Genomic DNA, 17,213 nt, shown 5'->3' with positions numbered 1-17,213 from the left:
GTTTTCGGAAAAATATTGCTCAAGGTGTACCCGACAACCCCAAGAATTCCAAAGTTTGAAATCCATCCTCACACCCGTGAAGTCTCGACGGGAAGCAGTGAGAACGGAACCCATGAGAGAATGTGCGGATGTGAGGGTACAGCCACTGTGGGGGAGGGGGACCAACTCCCAGTTCCTAGTAAGTTTCGGGAACTCCAGGAGCAAACAGGGAGTGCAGTGCTTTAAGTCTTGAATCGAAAGCAGATAGAACAATGGAGAAAAGGCAAACTGGAGGCGGAGAAAAGACGGGCAAAGAGATTCCTGCTTGTCCACTTCAGAGGCTCAGGTATTTTTGTTTCTATTTTGACTTGAGAAATAGATGGATACATTTAAGTTTAAGAATCTTTACTTTCAGTTAAGCCAGAAGTGGAAGTAAAACACGATGTCCATTATCAAACAGCAGCGGGGAGAAGCAAGGCATCATGGAAGCGATCGGGTGGACCCACCTCAGGAGCCTCAGAGGCACGGCCACCCCTCCTGTCCAGCCCCGGAGGGTCCGTCCCCTGCCCACTGCGAGGGCGCGTGGCTCCTGTCCCAGTACCCCCTCCCCGGGGCCAGCTGTACCTTTCCCAGAAGCCCCTGGGGTGGGGATGTCTGGGGGTGCCGGTGCAGCCAGCCAGTGTGTCAGCAACAGGCCCGCTCTGTAAGTGCACGCAGGTGTCTGCTAGCCTGACCAAGGTGCTGCTCAGGCCAGCTCCAGGCCACCCACAAGTGTCAAATCCGCAGCAGACCCTCGGGCTCCAGAAGCCCACATCCTGGCCCTGCTCCTCCCTCCAGGGCCCAGACGGCTGCTACCTGATGGGGGACAAGGCAGAGCCACCCCACCTTCTGCTGGAGACCAGGAACTGTCCAGGGCCAGACAGGGTCCCCACGGCCGGCGGACTAGGGCGGGCGCATCCCCTCGGGGGCCTCAGGTTCTGTCAAAACACCTCCCCAAGGACCCTGCTGCTCTTCCCAAAACTCTGAGCCAGGCCCGGGGCCAGAGCATCTGAGATGCCAGGAACCTCAGTCGCCCTGGTCCCAAGCCCCCACTCCCAAAAGGTGCCAGCCAAGCAGGTCATGACAGGTGACCTGCAGCCTCGCCTCCCGGGCCCGGGCTGCCCGCCACACCTGGCACCTTGACCCAGGCACAGATCCGTGGCCTCTGGATGCCCCGTTGCCCCGCTTTTTGGGAGACTGAACCATCCACTGGTGGTGAGAGCCATGGACATGGGGAGCGGGGGGCTCACCTTCCCCTGGAGGGTGGGGGGCAAACTGGCATGCGGGCTGGACCAGGAAACTATTTACTAAGCTCAGGGGAGGGGCGGGGCATGCTTACACCTCGGGCACCCCAATCCCGGACAGGACACGGAGGACAGGATGCGGAAGCCGGGGAGCCCCGAGAGGAGGGAGGGCCACAGCCAAGCAGCCCCCTGGTGGCTTGTCACCGAGCCCCAGGGTCCCGGTTCCCCTCCCAGCTCCTCCACCTGCTGCCGAGGGGGCAGGACCCTGCCCTCGAGGCCTCCTGAGTTGGGAAGGCAGCCCCCTCCTCTGGGGTGCAAGGGGCCCTGGGGGCACCCGGGGACGGGGTTGCAGACAGCTGCCCGCTCTGGTCTCCACCCATACCTGCACACTCCCACACACCTGTGTATGGGCACGCTCACCTGCACACTCACACCCACATTCACACACGCTCACGCCTCGCCATGCAGGCCCATGTGCCCACACACACGCACACCCTCACGTGCCTCACAGGCACACAGACACCCACAGTGGCACCTGGCCCCCGCTCCCCTGCGAAATGGCGTCTCCACATCTGGAGTCCATGTCTCCGACCCCAAGCCCAGGCCCATCCCACACGGGGGCCCCCCCGGCCTCCCCAGGCAAGTCCCCAGGACGCCCGCGAAGCCACCACCTGACCCCAGGCCCAGCCCCCCGTCCCTGTGCTTCTTGAGCTGAGTCTGGACCCCGGGGCTCTGGAGCCGCAGCCGAGTGGACTCAGCCCTGGGTGGGGACCACCGGGGCCAGAGGGCAGCTCCGTCCCACACTCGCCTCTATCTCGCAGATGGTGGGATTCTTGTCCACACGCGGCTCAGGCTGGGAACGGGGCACCTGGTGAGGGGGTCGCTCAGTACACGCAGTGCCAAGGGGAGGCATGCAAGTCGCGGGGGGCCGGGCAGAGCCCCGGCCGCGGCCCCAGGGCAGGCCATGTGCCCTGGACGGGGCGTCTGGGGCCAGGCCTAGATGACGGCGCTCTTCTCGCCTTGGAAGGAGGCGTGGGGGGCCGGCCTGGCCAGCAGCAGCTCCTTCTCGTGGACCAGCTTGTCCAGCAGGTCCTCCTGGCGGTAGTTGTGGTAGACTTTCAGGAAGGCCAGGATGGTGATGGCCAACCAGGCCAGCCACGAGGCCCAGAGGCCGAACTGTGGGGGGCAGAGGGCGGGGTGAGGGGGCCAGCCAGACCCAGTGGCCACCACCCACCCCCGGGAAAAGGACGGACCCGCTGGGGAAGGAACGAGGTGCTGCGGGGACAGGACAGGACGGGGACGTCAGCCCCGGCATCTGGCGGCCCTCCCGGCCCCCAAGCTGTGCAAACGCTTTGGGAACTGCCCACGCTTGCACCCCGACAGGGCCCGCGAGGAGCTGGGGCCGCGCGGCTCCAAGGGAGCTCGTTCCATCCGTAATGGAGCCTGTTCCAGTCGCCGGAAGAAATTGACCTTTATCTGCTGTTTCCAAACAGTTGAAGGGGAAACAGTTTAATCAGAACCGCCTCGAGCTGCAATTAAACTGGCTCAGTTGAGGGTGTCTGTCAGCAGACTTAGCCTGTACCTTCCTGAGCTGATCGGCATAAATTCCATAAATTCAGGCGGGAGCATCTCCCACTACATTTGCGTGAAGGTGTCTCTGGCAGGCTCAGCTCATCTCAGCTGGACCCACACGACGTCCAGCGCCCTCCACAGGGCTCCTCACCATAGAAAGAGGCCTCAGACCAGCCACTGGCCAACGCGGGCCCAGAGGTGGACTGCAGGCTGGTGAGTCCTGCCCCGTGCTGAAAGGACCCGCCCCCTGCCCGGGGGGCCCCGTCATCCCTGCCATCAGGGTCATCGTCAGGGTCAGCAGCAGATTTTGAGGGACAGGCCCTCTCTGACCACATGTCCCGACATGCCTGTGTTCCAGCAGACAGGGCCCCCAGAGTTGCCCCGTGGTCTCCTGGAGGGTAGGGGACGAAGCTGGTACAAGGGCAGGGTTGGAGGAGAAGGGTCTCCCTGACAGTGGCTGGGGGCTCCTCCAAATGCAGGGGCGGACCCCCTCCCGGGACCCCCTTCCTCAGACACTGCCTCGGCATCCCTCTCTGAGGACCCACTGTGAGCCCTCAAGCATCTATCTGAGGGCCCACCTGGTGCCAGGACCAGAATCCAGACTCCCGGGCCCGGCACTGCAGACCCAGGATGACGCCCGGCTCCCTTCCCAGCGCCACCCGGCACAGGGCCACCCCCTCACTCCCCAGGCCTCCCCGCTTCTGCACTTAGCTCAGAAGCTAGCTGTTCCCTCCTCCTAGGACGCCCCACAGCCCACCCCTGCCCACCCCCTGCAAACATCCTCTCAGTCTCCAAGATCCTGCCGACCGCCGGGAAGCCTTCCCGACTGCTCCCCCAGCCCAGTGCTCACCCAGCTCTATCTCCTCTGCCTGGCACCGTCCTTAGCTACGAGTGTGTTTCCTGCCCGGCTGGGGTGAGGGGATGGGCTGTGCACTCGGTGAATGTTAGCAGTGAATGGCCCCCTGCCTGGCGATGCACGCCTCCCTTCTGCCCAGGCAGCTCCACCCACCTGGGCCATCGCGAACTGATCATAGAAGGCGGAGTTGTCCACGTTCAGTTCCAAATCGATGTCCTGGAGCTCTTCGCAGCTAAAATGACAAGACGCAGGGTGGATGGGGACTGCTGGGGGACCAAGCATGGGGGGGAGCAGAGCATCACCCCCGAACGGCGAGGGGCTGCCCCCAAGGTGGGGCAGACAGGTGGGGTGGGGCCCCACCTGTGGGGCAGGGAACCTGCCCACCCGGCCCCCATCTGGCGCTGGACAGTGGGGGCCACCAGCGCTGCCTGTCACTCTCCTGGAGACTCCAGCCTTGGCCCCCGCAGCTCCACAGCACTGCAGAGCCAGGGGCCTCAGAAGCAGGGGCGCAGGGCTGCTGCTTCTAGCCCCTTGGTCCCCGGACTGAGCCACACAGTAGCCCGGCTGAAGCGCCGTGGGCGTCCATGGGGGCAGCCCCGCCCACCTGACCTGCTCACGCTTCACCTCCTGGGGCTGGCGGCACGGGCCAGTGCAACAGCGGGGAACAGCAGGGCAAACTACAGCGTGCTGGGGACCTGCACAAGCTCCTTGTGTGTAGACAGGCTGGGCCAGGCCAGCCTCAGAAGCCTGGAGTGAATGAGGCCTGGGCTCAGGGGCCCGTAGCATCCCGAGATGTCAGGACACGTTACCGGGAGCGTGAGGCCTGGAAGAGGGAGGCCCAGAGGTCCAGGCAGGCCCTGGAAAGGCCTGGAGGATGGGGTTTAAGGGCTGGAAATGGAGTTTGTGAGGGTAAAGAGACTCTTTCTAGAGAAGCCCAAGGCCATACCCAGGGGCCTGCCCATGCTCCGATGGCTCTGGGGGGTCGAGGGGGGGCGGGGCGAGAAAGCAGGTGGCCGGGGGCCCATCAGCCAGGGCACAGCTCAGCATGGGCAAGACCCCAGCCCACAGGGGGCTGCCCTGGTGTGGACCGCAAAAGAGCCACCCACCCAGGGTGCCTGAACTTTCCTCTGCTGTGTGCCCCAAGCTGCTACAGAGGCGCCCCGGGGCCCCCAAGTTAAAGGTGCAGGATAAGCAGGTAGATGCGCCCGGCCCCCGCCCACTTCGGATCTTCCGTCCATTCTATACTCTAAGGTTCCAGATCTGATTTTTCTCAAGGAATCTGGAGTCTCTGGAAGAGGTAACCCTGGGTCCCTGCCTTTCCAGGGGAATGGCCTGGGGCACTGGATGATGCCCCTTAGGGCTGGGCAGTGGGCAGCCCTTTGCTGGGGGTCAGGCAGTCACCATGCTCCACCTTGGGCCGCCCCCAAGCCAGAGATGGCCCCTGGCTCAGGGCCCACAGTATCCGTCCCAGCCCCGAAGGCCTCTGTCCCCGACGCCCTCCGACCAGAAACTTCCACTCCCGTCCCTCACCGTCCCCACCCCCTCCATCCTTACACTCCACACCCTCCTCATTACCACCCCTGGGCCCAACGGCAGCACAGGGCCGGCTCTCCAGGGCCTTCCGGGACCTGGAGCCCACCCTAGGGGGTCCCGTCACCCAACCGCGTGTCAGCAATGACGGGGAAGCCAGAACCTCCGACCTCCTAGGCCTCCATCCCCCACCATACCCTGATCCACCCCCAGGGTCTGTGGGGCCCCTGCTATTGTGTGAAGCTGCTGTGGGCTCCCTGAACTGGGGAGGGGGCATGGGCCCCAGGGCAGGGGTGGCCAGGTGTGCACAGGGCGGGGATCAGGCGGGATGAGCAAAGCTGCGGGCTCAGGGTGGGGTTCGTGCAGGAAGCCATCATCCTAGGACAGGCGGGCGGGGCCCAGGGCGCACCTGTGGGGCACGGTGCCCTTCTCAGTGACAGCATCACACCACATGCTGAAGCCCACGCTCACGATGGTGCTGGCGATGAAGACCAGGCAGACCACGAAGGCGCTGACCAGCAGGTTCAGGAAGGCGTGGAGGAAGGAGCTGCAGCGAGGGTGGGAGGGGCGGTCACCGCGCCACCCCCGTCTCCACAGCACCCCTGCGGGCCAGGCGGCAGCAGGAAGGCAGCCCCCGACCCGCGGGTTCCCAGCTGGGGTTGGGCCCCCGATGACAGAGGTCGCTGCCCCTCCGGCAGCTTTCCTCACCCCACCGGCCCACGCGCCGGCCAGAGCTGCCCAGCCCGTCCTCCCAAAGCCCGGGACGGGGGACCGTCTTATAGCAGAGTCACGGCCACCATTCAAACCCAAGGCCGCCTGGTTCCGAAGCATCGGAACCAGCACCCATGCTGAAAAGGTCAAGGTGGATCACCCTCGCGGGTACCCACCAAGGCCATTTACCCACACAGTCATCAATGCGGCTGGCCTGCACCTGCCTGGGGGTCTGTGACCCTGCTCTGATTTCTCCACTGAGACCTGAAAGGCCAAGGGGTGACCAGAGCGGGCACCTGGGGGACCCAGGAGGCAGGGCCGAGAGGGCAGAGCTCGCTCAGGGCCAGGCTGCAACGCCCCATGGGTCAGGGCCTCTCCAGGGTCCACAGGAGCGCGGCCCCCACTGGGGTGCTTTCAGAGGGCGCCGACGTTTGCCCTCCGATGGCACGGCGGGTGGGGGGAGGGACGTGGTGGGAACACCCGCCCACCAGACTCTCCTGCCGGCCCACAAGCATCCACCGTCCCACCATCTCCAAAACACCCCCTGGAGATCCAGAGTCCTGCAGGAGAGCGGTCGGCCGAGCTGATGCTGCAGGGGGCAGGGGGCGCAGGGCTGCCCCACGGCAGGGGCGGGGTGGGCAGAGGGAACGCCCCCACGTGGGACAGCATCTAACCTGCTGCAGGTCTGATGTGGACAGTGCTTGCCGTACATTGAATCTGAGGGAAATGACCGACCAAATCTGGCTCCACGGGGAACATTCACTAAACGAGGTGGCAGCTGGGGTTTCAGCCAAGAAAACATCAAAGTTGTCGTCACCGGACGCGGTGACTCGGCCGAGGTTGAGCGGCGATGGACGCGCCGCTCCTGCGCCTGTTGTTTCTTTCTTCCGTTTATCCACCCGCCGATGCTCTCTGGGCCTCCACCCACCCTGTGCTGGGCCCCGAGGACAGCGCAGCATGGACGCCGCAGTCCCGGCCCAGGAGCTGCCTCAGAAAAACGGGCAGATGGTAAACCGAGGTCACCAGTGCCCGACTCACAGCACGAATGACCGGGCTGCTTTGTCACAGCCGGGACCGTCCGCATCCCCAGGGAAAGATCCCTCAGGGCTGCTGTCGACAGGCCCCATCCAGGGCCGCCCCGCCGAGTGCCAAGGCTGGAGGGCTTGAGCCACCCCGACAGCAGCGTCAGGGGAGGGGCGAGCGCGTTCCTGAAACCCCAACAGTCACCCCTGAAAGGGCAGGGACAGCGGGTCTGGCCCCATGTTTGCACTCGCACCCCCGCATACACGTGGGGCCTCCACACCCAGGATCCAGGCCAACGGGACGAAGGTGAGAGCCGTGCGCAGGAAGCTGCCACAGCCCCCCATCCGCGATTCTCCAAAGGCTGGTCCAGGCGGCGCAAGCGCGCCTGCACTCACCGGGCGTCCGCGGTCCTCGCCCAGCTCAGTGTCGGTTGTGTGTTCACTGTGCTTGAGCTTCAAGCCGCCCACGCCCTGCTGTGTCTCACCCCGTGAGGGCGGCACCACAATCCCTGCCCGAACTGGACCATCGTGTGCAGCTGCTCTTCAGATCCCGGCCCGTCCATCCTCCGCCTGGGGGGCTGAACGGAGGGCGCTGCCCTCTCCCTGGCTCCTGGTTGCATCCAGCCAATGGGGTCCCGGGGGGACGTGACAGTGGGGGTGGGGGGTGTTCATCACCAGGTCCCTCCTGGGGGCAGCCTCAGGCTGGCGGCGTCCCTCCACCAAAGGTTGTCCCTCTGGGCGGCCTCATCCACGGAACCCTGCCCAGCCCCTCGGCCGGGCATGGCGACAGGGCCCCACACCTGGCCCACACCTTAGTCCTCAGGTTTTCCTCACTTGGGCGGTCATCAGTCTCCACCTGGGACCCTGATGGACACAATTCTGAATGGCAAAATCCATCTGGCCCTGAGAGCTCGAATTAGGGGCCAGGGGCCTATAGTTATGAAGAGAGGTACGTTATGGCCCATCCCCCTCCGACGCTGTCACCGAGCGGAGGCGGTGTCAAGCCCGCCTGCCTTTGGCCAGCTGTGCGACCTTCACTCTGCAAGGCACTCTGGGGGCCTCAATTTCTGCTCTGTCACATCGGATTACGGTGGGAACTGAGGGAGCTTATGTGGGTGAAGGGCACGTAGCTGCGGGGCGACTCTTGAGCTCTCATCCCCCCAGGACAGACCTCAGCCCATCATCCAGGCCGGGTCGGGCTCACCGCCCTCTGACCCCCAAGCCAGGGGCACAGCTGGAGCCCTCGGGCTGGGGCCTGTGTTGCCCCAGAAGATGGGGTGCGGGAAGCAGGGATGGAGAAGCTGCGGAGTCGCCCTTGGGAACCAGATTTGGAGACGGGCTCACGGCCAGCTGTGCCCCCCGTGGGGCAGCGTGGGGCTGGGTGGGGCTGGGGGGTTGGGGAAGGCCCAGCCCACTGGAGCCCCCCTTCCCAGGAGCTGGTGCTCCGAGGAAAGCAGAAGTTACGCAGAGCCTACGCCCCTGGCGTCTCCATCTTGGATGGAACTCGGCTCCAGCCAAGGAGAACATGGCGGTCCCAGGGAGGAGCCGCCACAGGCAGAGCAGAGGAGCAGGCCGCTCTCGGCACAGAAGTCCAGCCCCCTGGGACGGCCGGTTCCCTAGGTGCCCTCTGCCCGCTGACAGCCCTCTGCCGTCCCCCCAGGAAGCCTGTCCGCAGCGGGGCTTGTGGGAGGAGGGACGGCCAGGGTGCAGAGGGCAGGCCAGCGGGCGACCAGCCGGCGTCAAACCCTGCTCCTCCTCGCTGGGGGGCCCCAAGAGGCCCAGGAGGGCCGCTCACCCCGTGTGCACAGCAGTGCCCTCGTGGGACCCCTGGCACAGCAGGCCTGAGACACAGCCGACCCGTCAGAGAGCTGCCCCTTCCCACCTCTCAGGGCTATTTACAGCACAGTCTCTGAGAGCCACAAACCACCGACACTCCGGCCGCATCCCTATTAAATGGGCACAGTTTTGGGGTCTCCATCCCACGAGACAGGGAAGGGCCCGTGCTGGGGTCCTGCCAGCCAGCAGCCTCCTCTTACCCTTCCCCTCGGCTTCTGGTCATTTCCTTGGCATGTGCTCTGGCTTTACAGATTTCTGAAGAATCGGGTGTGTGAGAGCCTCCCTTGGCCCCGGCCCCCCAGCGTTCACAACACGACTCCCATCCCCTCCTCCCAACGACAGGCCGGGGCAGCGGTCAGGAACGGGAGCCCAGCACTCACAGGGTTAACTTCATCTTTCTCCCGCTGCCTGTCAGGGTGCCCCACCTGGACGCGCCATCTCCATGGCGACAGCTATCCTGGGAAGCCCTGGGAGCGACCTGCAGGCTGAGGGACACGTGTGGGCAGGCAGATGGGCCGTTTGAACCCAGCGCTCCCCAGCCGTCAGTCACAAACCACTGCAACGTGGACCGGCAAAGCTGCCCGGCCCCCAGGCCCGACTCACCCTCAGCTCAGCCAGGGGCCCGAAACAGCAGTGACCCCGGAAGCCACAGGGGCCACTGATCCACTCACTGCTTCCCCCAGCCAGCAACCGGGATGACACCCCCTGTACAAAAAGCTGCCCCGACCCCCTACCCTTCACATCCCTGGGCACCAGCCATCAGGGGTCCCCAATTTGCACAGAGACACACTGCACGAGGAGGGAGCTGGCATCACGGACACTGCGTCTGACCACGAGCTCGAGACCCAGCCGTGAGCCCCTCACACAGATCAAAGCGTAGGGTTCCACCCTGGGTCTCGGTCTGAGGTTGGACTCTTAGGAGAATTAGGGTGCACACTAAACCCTAAACAGGGAGGGCCCCCTAAAACCCAAGTCTAGGGCTTCCCTGATGGTGCAGTGGCTGAGAGTCCACCTGCCAATGCAGGGGACACGGGTTGGTGCCCTGGTCCTGGAAGATCCCACATGCCGCGGAGCGGCTGGGCCCGTGAGCCATGGCCGCTGAGCCTGCGCGACCAGAGCCTGTGCTCCGCAGCGGGAGAGGCCACAACAGTGAGAAGCCCGCGTACCGCAAAAAAACAAACAAACAAAAGAACCCAAGTCTAAGGAGGGCAGTGGTGTCCTTCATGGGCCGGATGTCCGGTGGCCATCAACACCCCTGAGAGCCATCGTCCATCACACTGCTCTCTCCACCTGCCCTTCCCGGCTTCCTGGCCGTCCCGAGTCCCTTTACCCACCCAGCACCTGCTCGCTTGGTCTATGCAGCTTGACCAACAACTGTGCCGGAACTGGCTGCCTCAGCTGACCGTTCTGCCCGTGGCTGGACGAGGCAGACCCAGCCTTCCCACAGGTCCAGACCTGGCTGACACAGCGAGCCCAGAGGGCTGAACCCTTGGTCAGACTGTGAATCTGCAAAGGCATCCGGGCCCGTGAGTGGCTGTGAAGCTGCAAACCTCAAGGGGCAGGAACCTTGCCGTCATTCACTCAACAATCACTAATCTGGTGACTCCTGGGCACCATGCCCCGTGCTCAGCCCTGAGCACACAGAGGTGAACAGGTATGCGTGCGCCTTGGGTTCAGCCAGCCCAGGGTCCCCTCAGGTGCATAGCCATGGCCTGGACATCCACAAGAGCTTTGACCTGCTCCTACAACCCGAACTAAGAAGAAAGGATGACACTTGTGACAGATGTCATCACAGCTGACCAACTGGCTTGTGTGGTGGACAGGGTGGGAACAGGCAGCGGGACAACCTGTGGCCTTGGGCCGGAATTCCTGAGGGCTGAGAAGGACATTCTGCAACAGATGTCCCTGGAGAAGAGAAGGGTGGCCCAGCCTTGGCTGCCATGGTCGAGGCCGTTGGTGGCAGGACAGATGAGCCCCTAGGACTGATGCAAAGGGACAGAGGACCCTAAGTGTTCCTCCAGCCAGGCCGCCTCCATGGGAGCACAGGTCCCCTCTGTCCTCAGGGGACGGGCACGGTGAAAGGGCACGGGAGGCATGTACACTCCCAAGCCTCAGTTTTCCGTCTTTAAGATGGGGATGGGGATGGTTTCACAGAGCTGACGGACACCTTCTATGAGATGACAAAGGACAGAAGCTGTCCCTAGGCTCCTAGGTTTGCTGCCCAACTTGTGTGAAACAGGCGGTCCTGCGTGACCAGGATTCCTTCCTTGCAGGCTCTGGGCTCCTAGCTCCCAGCCCCTGGTGGTGCCTCTGAAATCTTCCACCACTCAGAGCCACGGGGGGCTGGGCCCCACCTACAGAGCTGCTTACGCGTCCTCACCAGGTAGACCCTGAATGCCTTGAGGTCACCTGTCTTGTAGGGACAAGCTGGAACCATGGGCGTCAGCTGATGACCAAGCCGTGGCCCCCGCCTGGCCTGTGCCCACTGCCCTCAGCTTCCCAGACTGAAGGGACCTCAACCTGCCCCGCCTGCTGACCGCCCCTCCTCTGCCTCAGACCCTGTCTCGTAATCAGAGATGCTTCTCCAGGCCCAACCTGCACTGGAGGCTCCGACCGGCACCACGTGGCCTTGGCACCGCAGGTGCAGATGTGTCGCAAAGCCTCCTCGGGACACCAGCCATCGTGCGGTGGAGGGAAGGAGAAGCAGGGCAGGCGCCCCCCCGGGACTGGCCCGGGCTCACCCTGGGAAGAGCTCCCACCCCACACACGGCACCTGGAGGACGCCCCGGGCTGACACATGGCTTCTGCAGACCCCGAATGCAGAACTTCCGTGCACTGGGTTGAATTGCATCCCCTGACAACGTATGCCCACATCTGCACCCCCAGTACCTGTGAATGTGACTTATTTGGAAACAGGGTCCTTGTGGGTGTCATTAAGCTAAAGATCTCAGGATGAGGTCATCCTGGATTTAGGGTGGGCCCCAAATCCAATGACTGGCATCCTTATGAGAAGAAGGAAAGAGAGAAGAGGCCATGTGGAGAGGGAGACAGAGATTGGAGCGACACAGGCCTAAGCAAGGGACATCAGGGGTTGCAGCGGCCGCCAGGAGCTAGGAAGAGGCCTGGAAAATATTAACCCCCCAGAGGGAAGCAACCCTGACAACACCTTAATTTGGGGCTTCTGGCCTCCAGAACTGTAAGAGAATAAATTGTCTTAAGCCCCAGTTTGTGGTGCTCTGTTACAGCAGCCCCTGGAAACTCATACACATGGGTTGCTGGGATTTCACCCCCTCCCCCCAGCCTCAGCTGTCCCTTTCCCCCTCAACCTGCAGCCCCCCTTCCTCTCTCCAGCCCCTCTCTCCACGCCAAAGCCAAGCTGAGAGCTCTCAGGAGTCCCTGCCCACTCACAGCCTCAGAGCCCCGCTCCCCGGAAGAAGTGAAAAGCCACTAAAAACTACCAGCGGATGATGGATGGGGGTGAGGGTGGAGGCAGAGTCTGGGAGAAGGCGTGGACTCCCCACGTAGATGTGAGGGCAGGCAACAGGCAGGAGCGGCCTCCCGGGGCCTCTGCAGGAGACCTGGCCGCTCCAGGGCGCAGGGATCCGCAGCCTGGGCGTGGGTGGGGCGGGCCACACAGGGTCCCACAGGGGTAGAGGCCCAGGGAGTGTTACTGGCTGAGAACCCCAGCCCAGGGACCCACATCCCACTCTCTCACAAAACAGAGCCAGGACAGGACAAGGTGAAGAGAAAAATGGAGCCCAGGGGGGTGGGGGGGAGGGGGGCGGAGGCTAGCGGGGCCCCACACACCTGCTGCTCCCTCTCCCCCATCCCCCAGCCAAGGTGTGTGCCATAGCGGTGGGCCTCGAGGGCTTCCCTCCGGCTTTCCTTCCCAGGAGGATGGGAACGGGGGAGGATGCCCTGTTAGCCGGGTCGGCCCCCTGCCTGCCTGGTCCCTCCCCCCTCCACCCGGAGCTGGGAGCAGGCCAAACCCGGCTGGGAGCTCTCCGCGGTGCTGACGGGCGTGGGCCCCGCTGGGCCAGAGAGGGAGGCCCAAATCGGTTCCGAGATGACGATGCAACACTTGCACCCCGGGGTGTGGGTGGTGATGCGCGCTTGGAGAGGGAAGCACTGTCCTGGTACGGAGAACGCCATGGCCCCTCGGTTCTGCGTGTAGACAAAGGGCGGTTTCCGTGGAAGTGGTGAGGGCCGATGGTTGATATTTTCGGGCCTCTGAGACCATGGGGAGACGCAGGGACTCACCCTCCTCCTTGTCAGGGAGAGCCTGGGACGCTGTGGGCACGGAAGGGGGGCCGTGCCAGGGATAAGGGCTGCGTCTGTCGGTGCAGGGCAGCTGCGAGGCCCCCACTTACCCCTCGTGTCCCTTGCAGAGGAAGAAGAGCGTGCGCCAGGCGTGCGCCGCGGCGAGCAACAGCGAGAGGAGGCTGGCCAGCAGGCTGAAGCGGCAGGCGGCCGGCGGGCCCCACTCCTGCACGGTGAAGCGCTCGCCCTCCTGCGCCGTCAGGTTGGCGCTCAGCCACATGCCCTCGGTGAAGAGCAGGCAGCGGCCGCGGAAGTCGTGGCCATTCTCGGACAGCGGCACCACCACCACGAAGCTGAAGAGAAAGGCCAGGAAGTAGCAGACGCACTGCGCGAAGAGGAAATTGTTGAGCGCCATGGCGGGGCCAGGCGGGCCGAGGAAGCGGCCGGAGGAGGCCGCGGGGCTGGCTGGCGACGCGGGACGAGGGGCGCAGGCCGGGAGACGAGGCCGCGGGAGTCTCCCGGCGCCGCGCGCAAGCCAGGCCGGATCCGCGCGGGAGGCTGCGCAGTGGCGGCGCCGGCGGGGTCCTGCGCGCCCCGCCCGGGACGCGTGCGCAGCGGCCAAGCGCGGGCCGCGCCTGCGGTCAGCACCACGGACAGCTACCGGCGGGCTCGCGGCGCGGAAAGGGGGCAGAGGGGACAATGGGTGGGTGTGGGCCACGCTGGAGAACGGGTGTACCGATGCAGAAGCGGAATGGAAACCAGGAGAGGGAATGGGAAGATTGCTATGTCGGCTTACCGAGACCCGACTCTGGTACCAGGAGCTATACCTGTGCGGGCCTCACATACGATGGTTCCCAGGTCCCCAGTTGCCCCACTGGCGTTAAGGAAAGGAGGCTAGGAGAGAGCGATTCACAGGGACTGATTCAAGATGCCCATAATGAGGGGTGGCAGTGAGGTTTTCAGTCCGGACTGGAAGGACTCTTTTTCGGGGGTCCTGGAGTGCACCAAGTATACGGGAAATGGGCCGGAGAGGGGAGGATCTGGGGTCGAGGAAGTGGCACAGGGGTCGCCACGGAGAGATGGGTGCCGAGAGGACAGAGTGGCTCTGTTAGCTGTCTGTGCTTCTCCAGCACAGCACCCTCAGAAGGGACATCTCTCACTGCCTGACACAAGCAGAACCCTGAGTTGGTATTTGTAAGATAGATAACGGATGCCCCAGGCACCTCATTAAGACAGCCCTTCCCGAGATGGAATGTGCTGATGCGTTAGTCAGTGGAAGTAGTGCCTCTTCTAGCTCCCTTTAAGACTGAGCCACATTTAGTGCAACTCCCAGAGTGAGGGAGCCTCCTTCCAAAAGACACTGCCAACTGGTTTAAAATTACATCGGCTTTTTTGTTGCAAGCGCTGAAAAAACCTTTTTGTTTTATTGCCAAAGTAATATATGCCCATTTTAAGAGTCAAGCCACATAGATGTTATGTATAAAATAAAAAGACAACGTCTCCTTCTTGCCCTCCCCACCCCCATCCGGCCACATGACTGGGGTGACCACTCTTCACAGTCTGACTTCTACTTTTCTAGACATTTTGCTAAGCACATAAACGCCCACAATTTACACGAGTGCTTCATACGATACACACCATTCTGCAGGTTGATTCCTTCATTCGGCAGTATGTCATGGACCTTATTCCCTGCCCACACATAGAGATCTACTTCATTCTTCTTAATAACTGTGTAAGAGTCCATAATCATGAAGATTCCACAATTTGCGTAACTATCCCTCTTTGGGTAGCTGGTTAATGTCTTCCATTTTTGCTAGTTCAAATACTGTTGAGTGAGCTTCCTTGTACACACATGCCTGTGCACTTGTACAGGTACTTCCTAAAAGAGAAGTTCTTAGGAGGGGAACTGCTGGGTCATGGGGTGTGCACCTTTAAGAGTTGACAGAAATTTGTACCAACTTACCTTCTTATCCATGCTGCAGACACCCTCTCCAACACTGAGAAAATCGCTGTATTTAAACTCTATCAGTCTTCATTGAGGTGTGACCTTGGGTTTCCCTGTCATCGTGGGGTTGAGCATCTTTTCCTGTGCTGGTACTACGTGTAAGTTGTCTTCCGTGCATTGCACATTCACTTTGCAGTCACTTTAAAGCACACATCGAAGACCAGCCGTGGGTCTGGGACAGCAACCCTTCCCTTGGAGAATACACATGGGGTTTCTGCTACTGTTGGGTTCCCCGATTCAACCAAAGGGAACCTGCTCAGGAAATTCAGTGCCCCCCCCCAACTTGGACCAGAGTTGAAATCCCATCCAATCGTTATCCAGTGGACTAATTTGAACACATCTGGGGGTCTTACACTTTAAGGGTTAGGCCAAAACAAAAGAGACCATGACAATTGAGAGGCAGGTGGCCCAAAGGGAGAACTGCAGAATAAATTGGAAAGATTATTAAATATCTACCATTTTTTAAGAGATCTTTATTGGACTATAATTGCTTCACAATACTGTGTTAGTTTCTGTTGTACACCAGAGTGAATCAGCCATATGCATACATATATCCCCACATCCCCTCCCTCTTGAGCCTCCCTCCCACCCTCCCTATCCCACCCCTCTGGGTCATCGCAGAGCACCGAGCCCATCTCCCTGTGCTGTGCTGCTGCTTCCCACCAGCCACCTATTTTACATTCGGTAGCGTATATATGTCGATGCCACTCTCACTTCGCCCCAGCTTCGCCCCCACCCCGTGTCCTCAAGTCCCTTCTCTATGTCTGCATCTTTCGTTCTGCCCTGCAACTAGGTTCATCAGTATCTTTTTTTTTTTAGATTCCATATATATGCATTAGCATATGGTATTTGTTTTTCTCTTTCTGACTTACTTCGCTCTGTATGACGGACTCTCTGTCCATCCACCTCACTACAAATACCTCAATTTTGTTTCTTTTTATGGCTGAGTAATATTCCATTGTATATATGTGCCGCATCTTCTTTATCCATTCATCTGTCGATGGACATTTAGGTTGGTTCCATGTCCTGGCTATTGTAAATAGTGCTGCAATGAACATTGTGGTACATGTCTATTTTTGAATTATGGTTTTCTCAGGGTATATGCCCAGTAGTGGGACTGTTGGGTCATATGGTAATTCTATTTTTAGTTTTTTAAGTAACATCCATACTGTTTTCCATAGTGGCTGTATCAATTTACATTCCCACCAACAGTGCAGCAGGGTTCCCTTTTCACTACACCCTTTCCAGCATTTATTGTTTCTAGCTTTTTTGATAATGACCATTCTGACTGGCGTGAGGTGATACCTCACTGTAGTTCTCTAATAATTAGTGATGTTGAGCATCTTTTCATGTGCCTCTTGGCCATCTGTATGCCTTTCTTGGTGAAATGTCTATTTAGGTCTTCCATCCATTTTTTAACTGGATTGTTTGTTTTTTTGATATTGAGCTCCATGAGCTGTTTGTATATTTTGGAGATTAATGTTTTGTCTGTTGTCTCATTTGCAAATATTTTCTCCCATTCTTAGAGTTGCCTTTTTGTCTTGTTTATGGTTTCCTTTGCTGTGCAAAAACTTTTAAGTTTATTTAAGTCCCATTTGTTTATTTTTGTTTTTATTTCTGTTACTCTAGAAGGTAGGTCAAAAAAGATCTTGCTGTGGTTTATGTCAAAGAGTGTTTTTCCTATGTTTTCCACTAAAAGTTTTATACTGGCCGGTCTTACATTTAAACCTTTAATCCATTTGGAGCTTATTTTTGTGTATGGTGTTAGGCAGTGTTCTAATTTCATTCTTTTACATGTAGCTGTCCAGTTTTCCCAGCACCACTTATTGAAGAGGCTGTCTTTTCTCCATTGTATGTTCTTGCCTCCTTTGTCGTAAATTAGGTGCCCAAATGTGCATGGGTTTATCTCTGGGCTTTCTATCCTGTACCATTTACCTATATTTCTGTTTCTGTGCCAGTACCATACTGTCTTGATTACTGTAGCTTTGTGGTATAGTTTGAAGTTGGGGCACCTGATTCCTCCAACTCTGTTTTTCTTTCTCAAGATTGCTTTGGCTATTTGGCGTCTTCCATATTTCCATATGAATTGTAAGATTTTTTGTTCTAATTCTGTGAAGAATGCCATTGGTAGTTTGATAGGGATTGCATTGAATCTGTAG

General features: G+C 60.3%; 1 protein-coding gene across 1 annotated transcript; it reads right to left on the bottom strand.

Annotated features, from left to right (window-relative positions):
* Positions 1-2,258: 2,258 nt before the first annotated feature.
* On the bottom strand, positions 2,259-13,464 carry TMEM179 (transmembrane protein 179; the record flags this gene model as incomplete). The annotated part of the gene is made up of 4 exons (XM_082648452.1): positions 2,259-2,438; positions 3,844-3,922; positions 5,630-5,767; positions 13,160-13,464. The coding sequence occupies 4 exons, from the start codon at positions 13,462-13,464 to the stop codon at positions 2,259-2,261; spliced, it is 702 nt and encodes a 233-aa protein (XP_082504578.1).
* Between the last annotated feature and the right edge of the window lie 3,749 nt (positions 13,465-17,213).

The sequence above is a fragment of the Grampus griseus genome (assembly GCF_964374135.1).
Source record: "Grampus griseus genome assembly, chromosome: 2".
Lineage (NCBI taxonomy): Eukaryota > Metazoa > Chordata > Mammalia > Artiodactyla > Delphinidae > Grampus > Grampus griseus.
The sequence above is the reverse complement of the archived record's forward strand: the minus strand, read 5'-3'. Positions and strand labels throughout refer to the sequence as shown.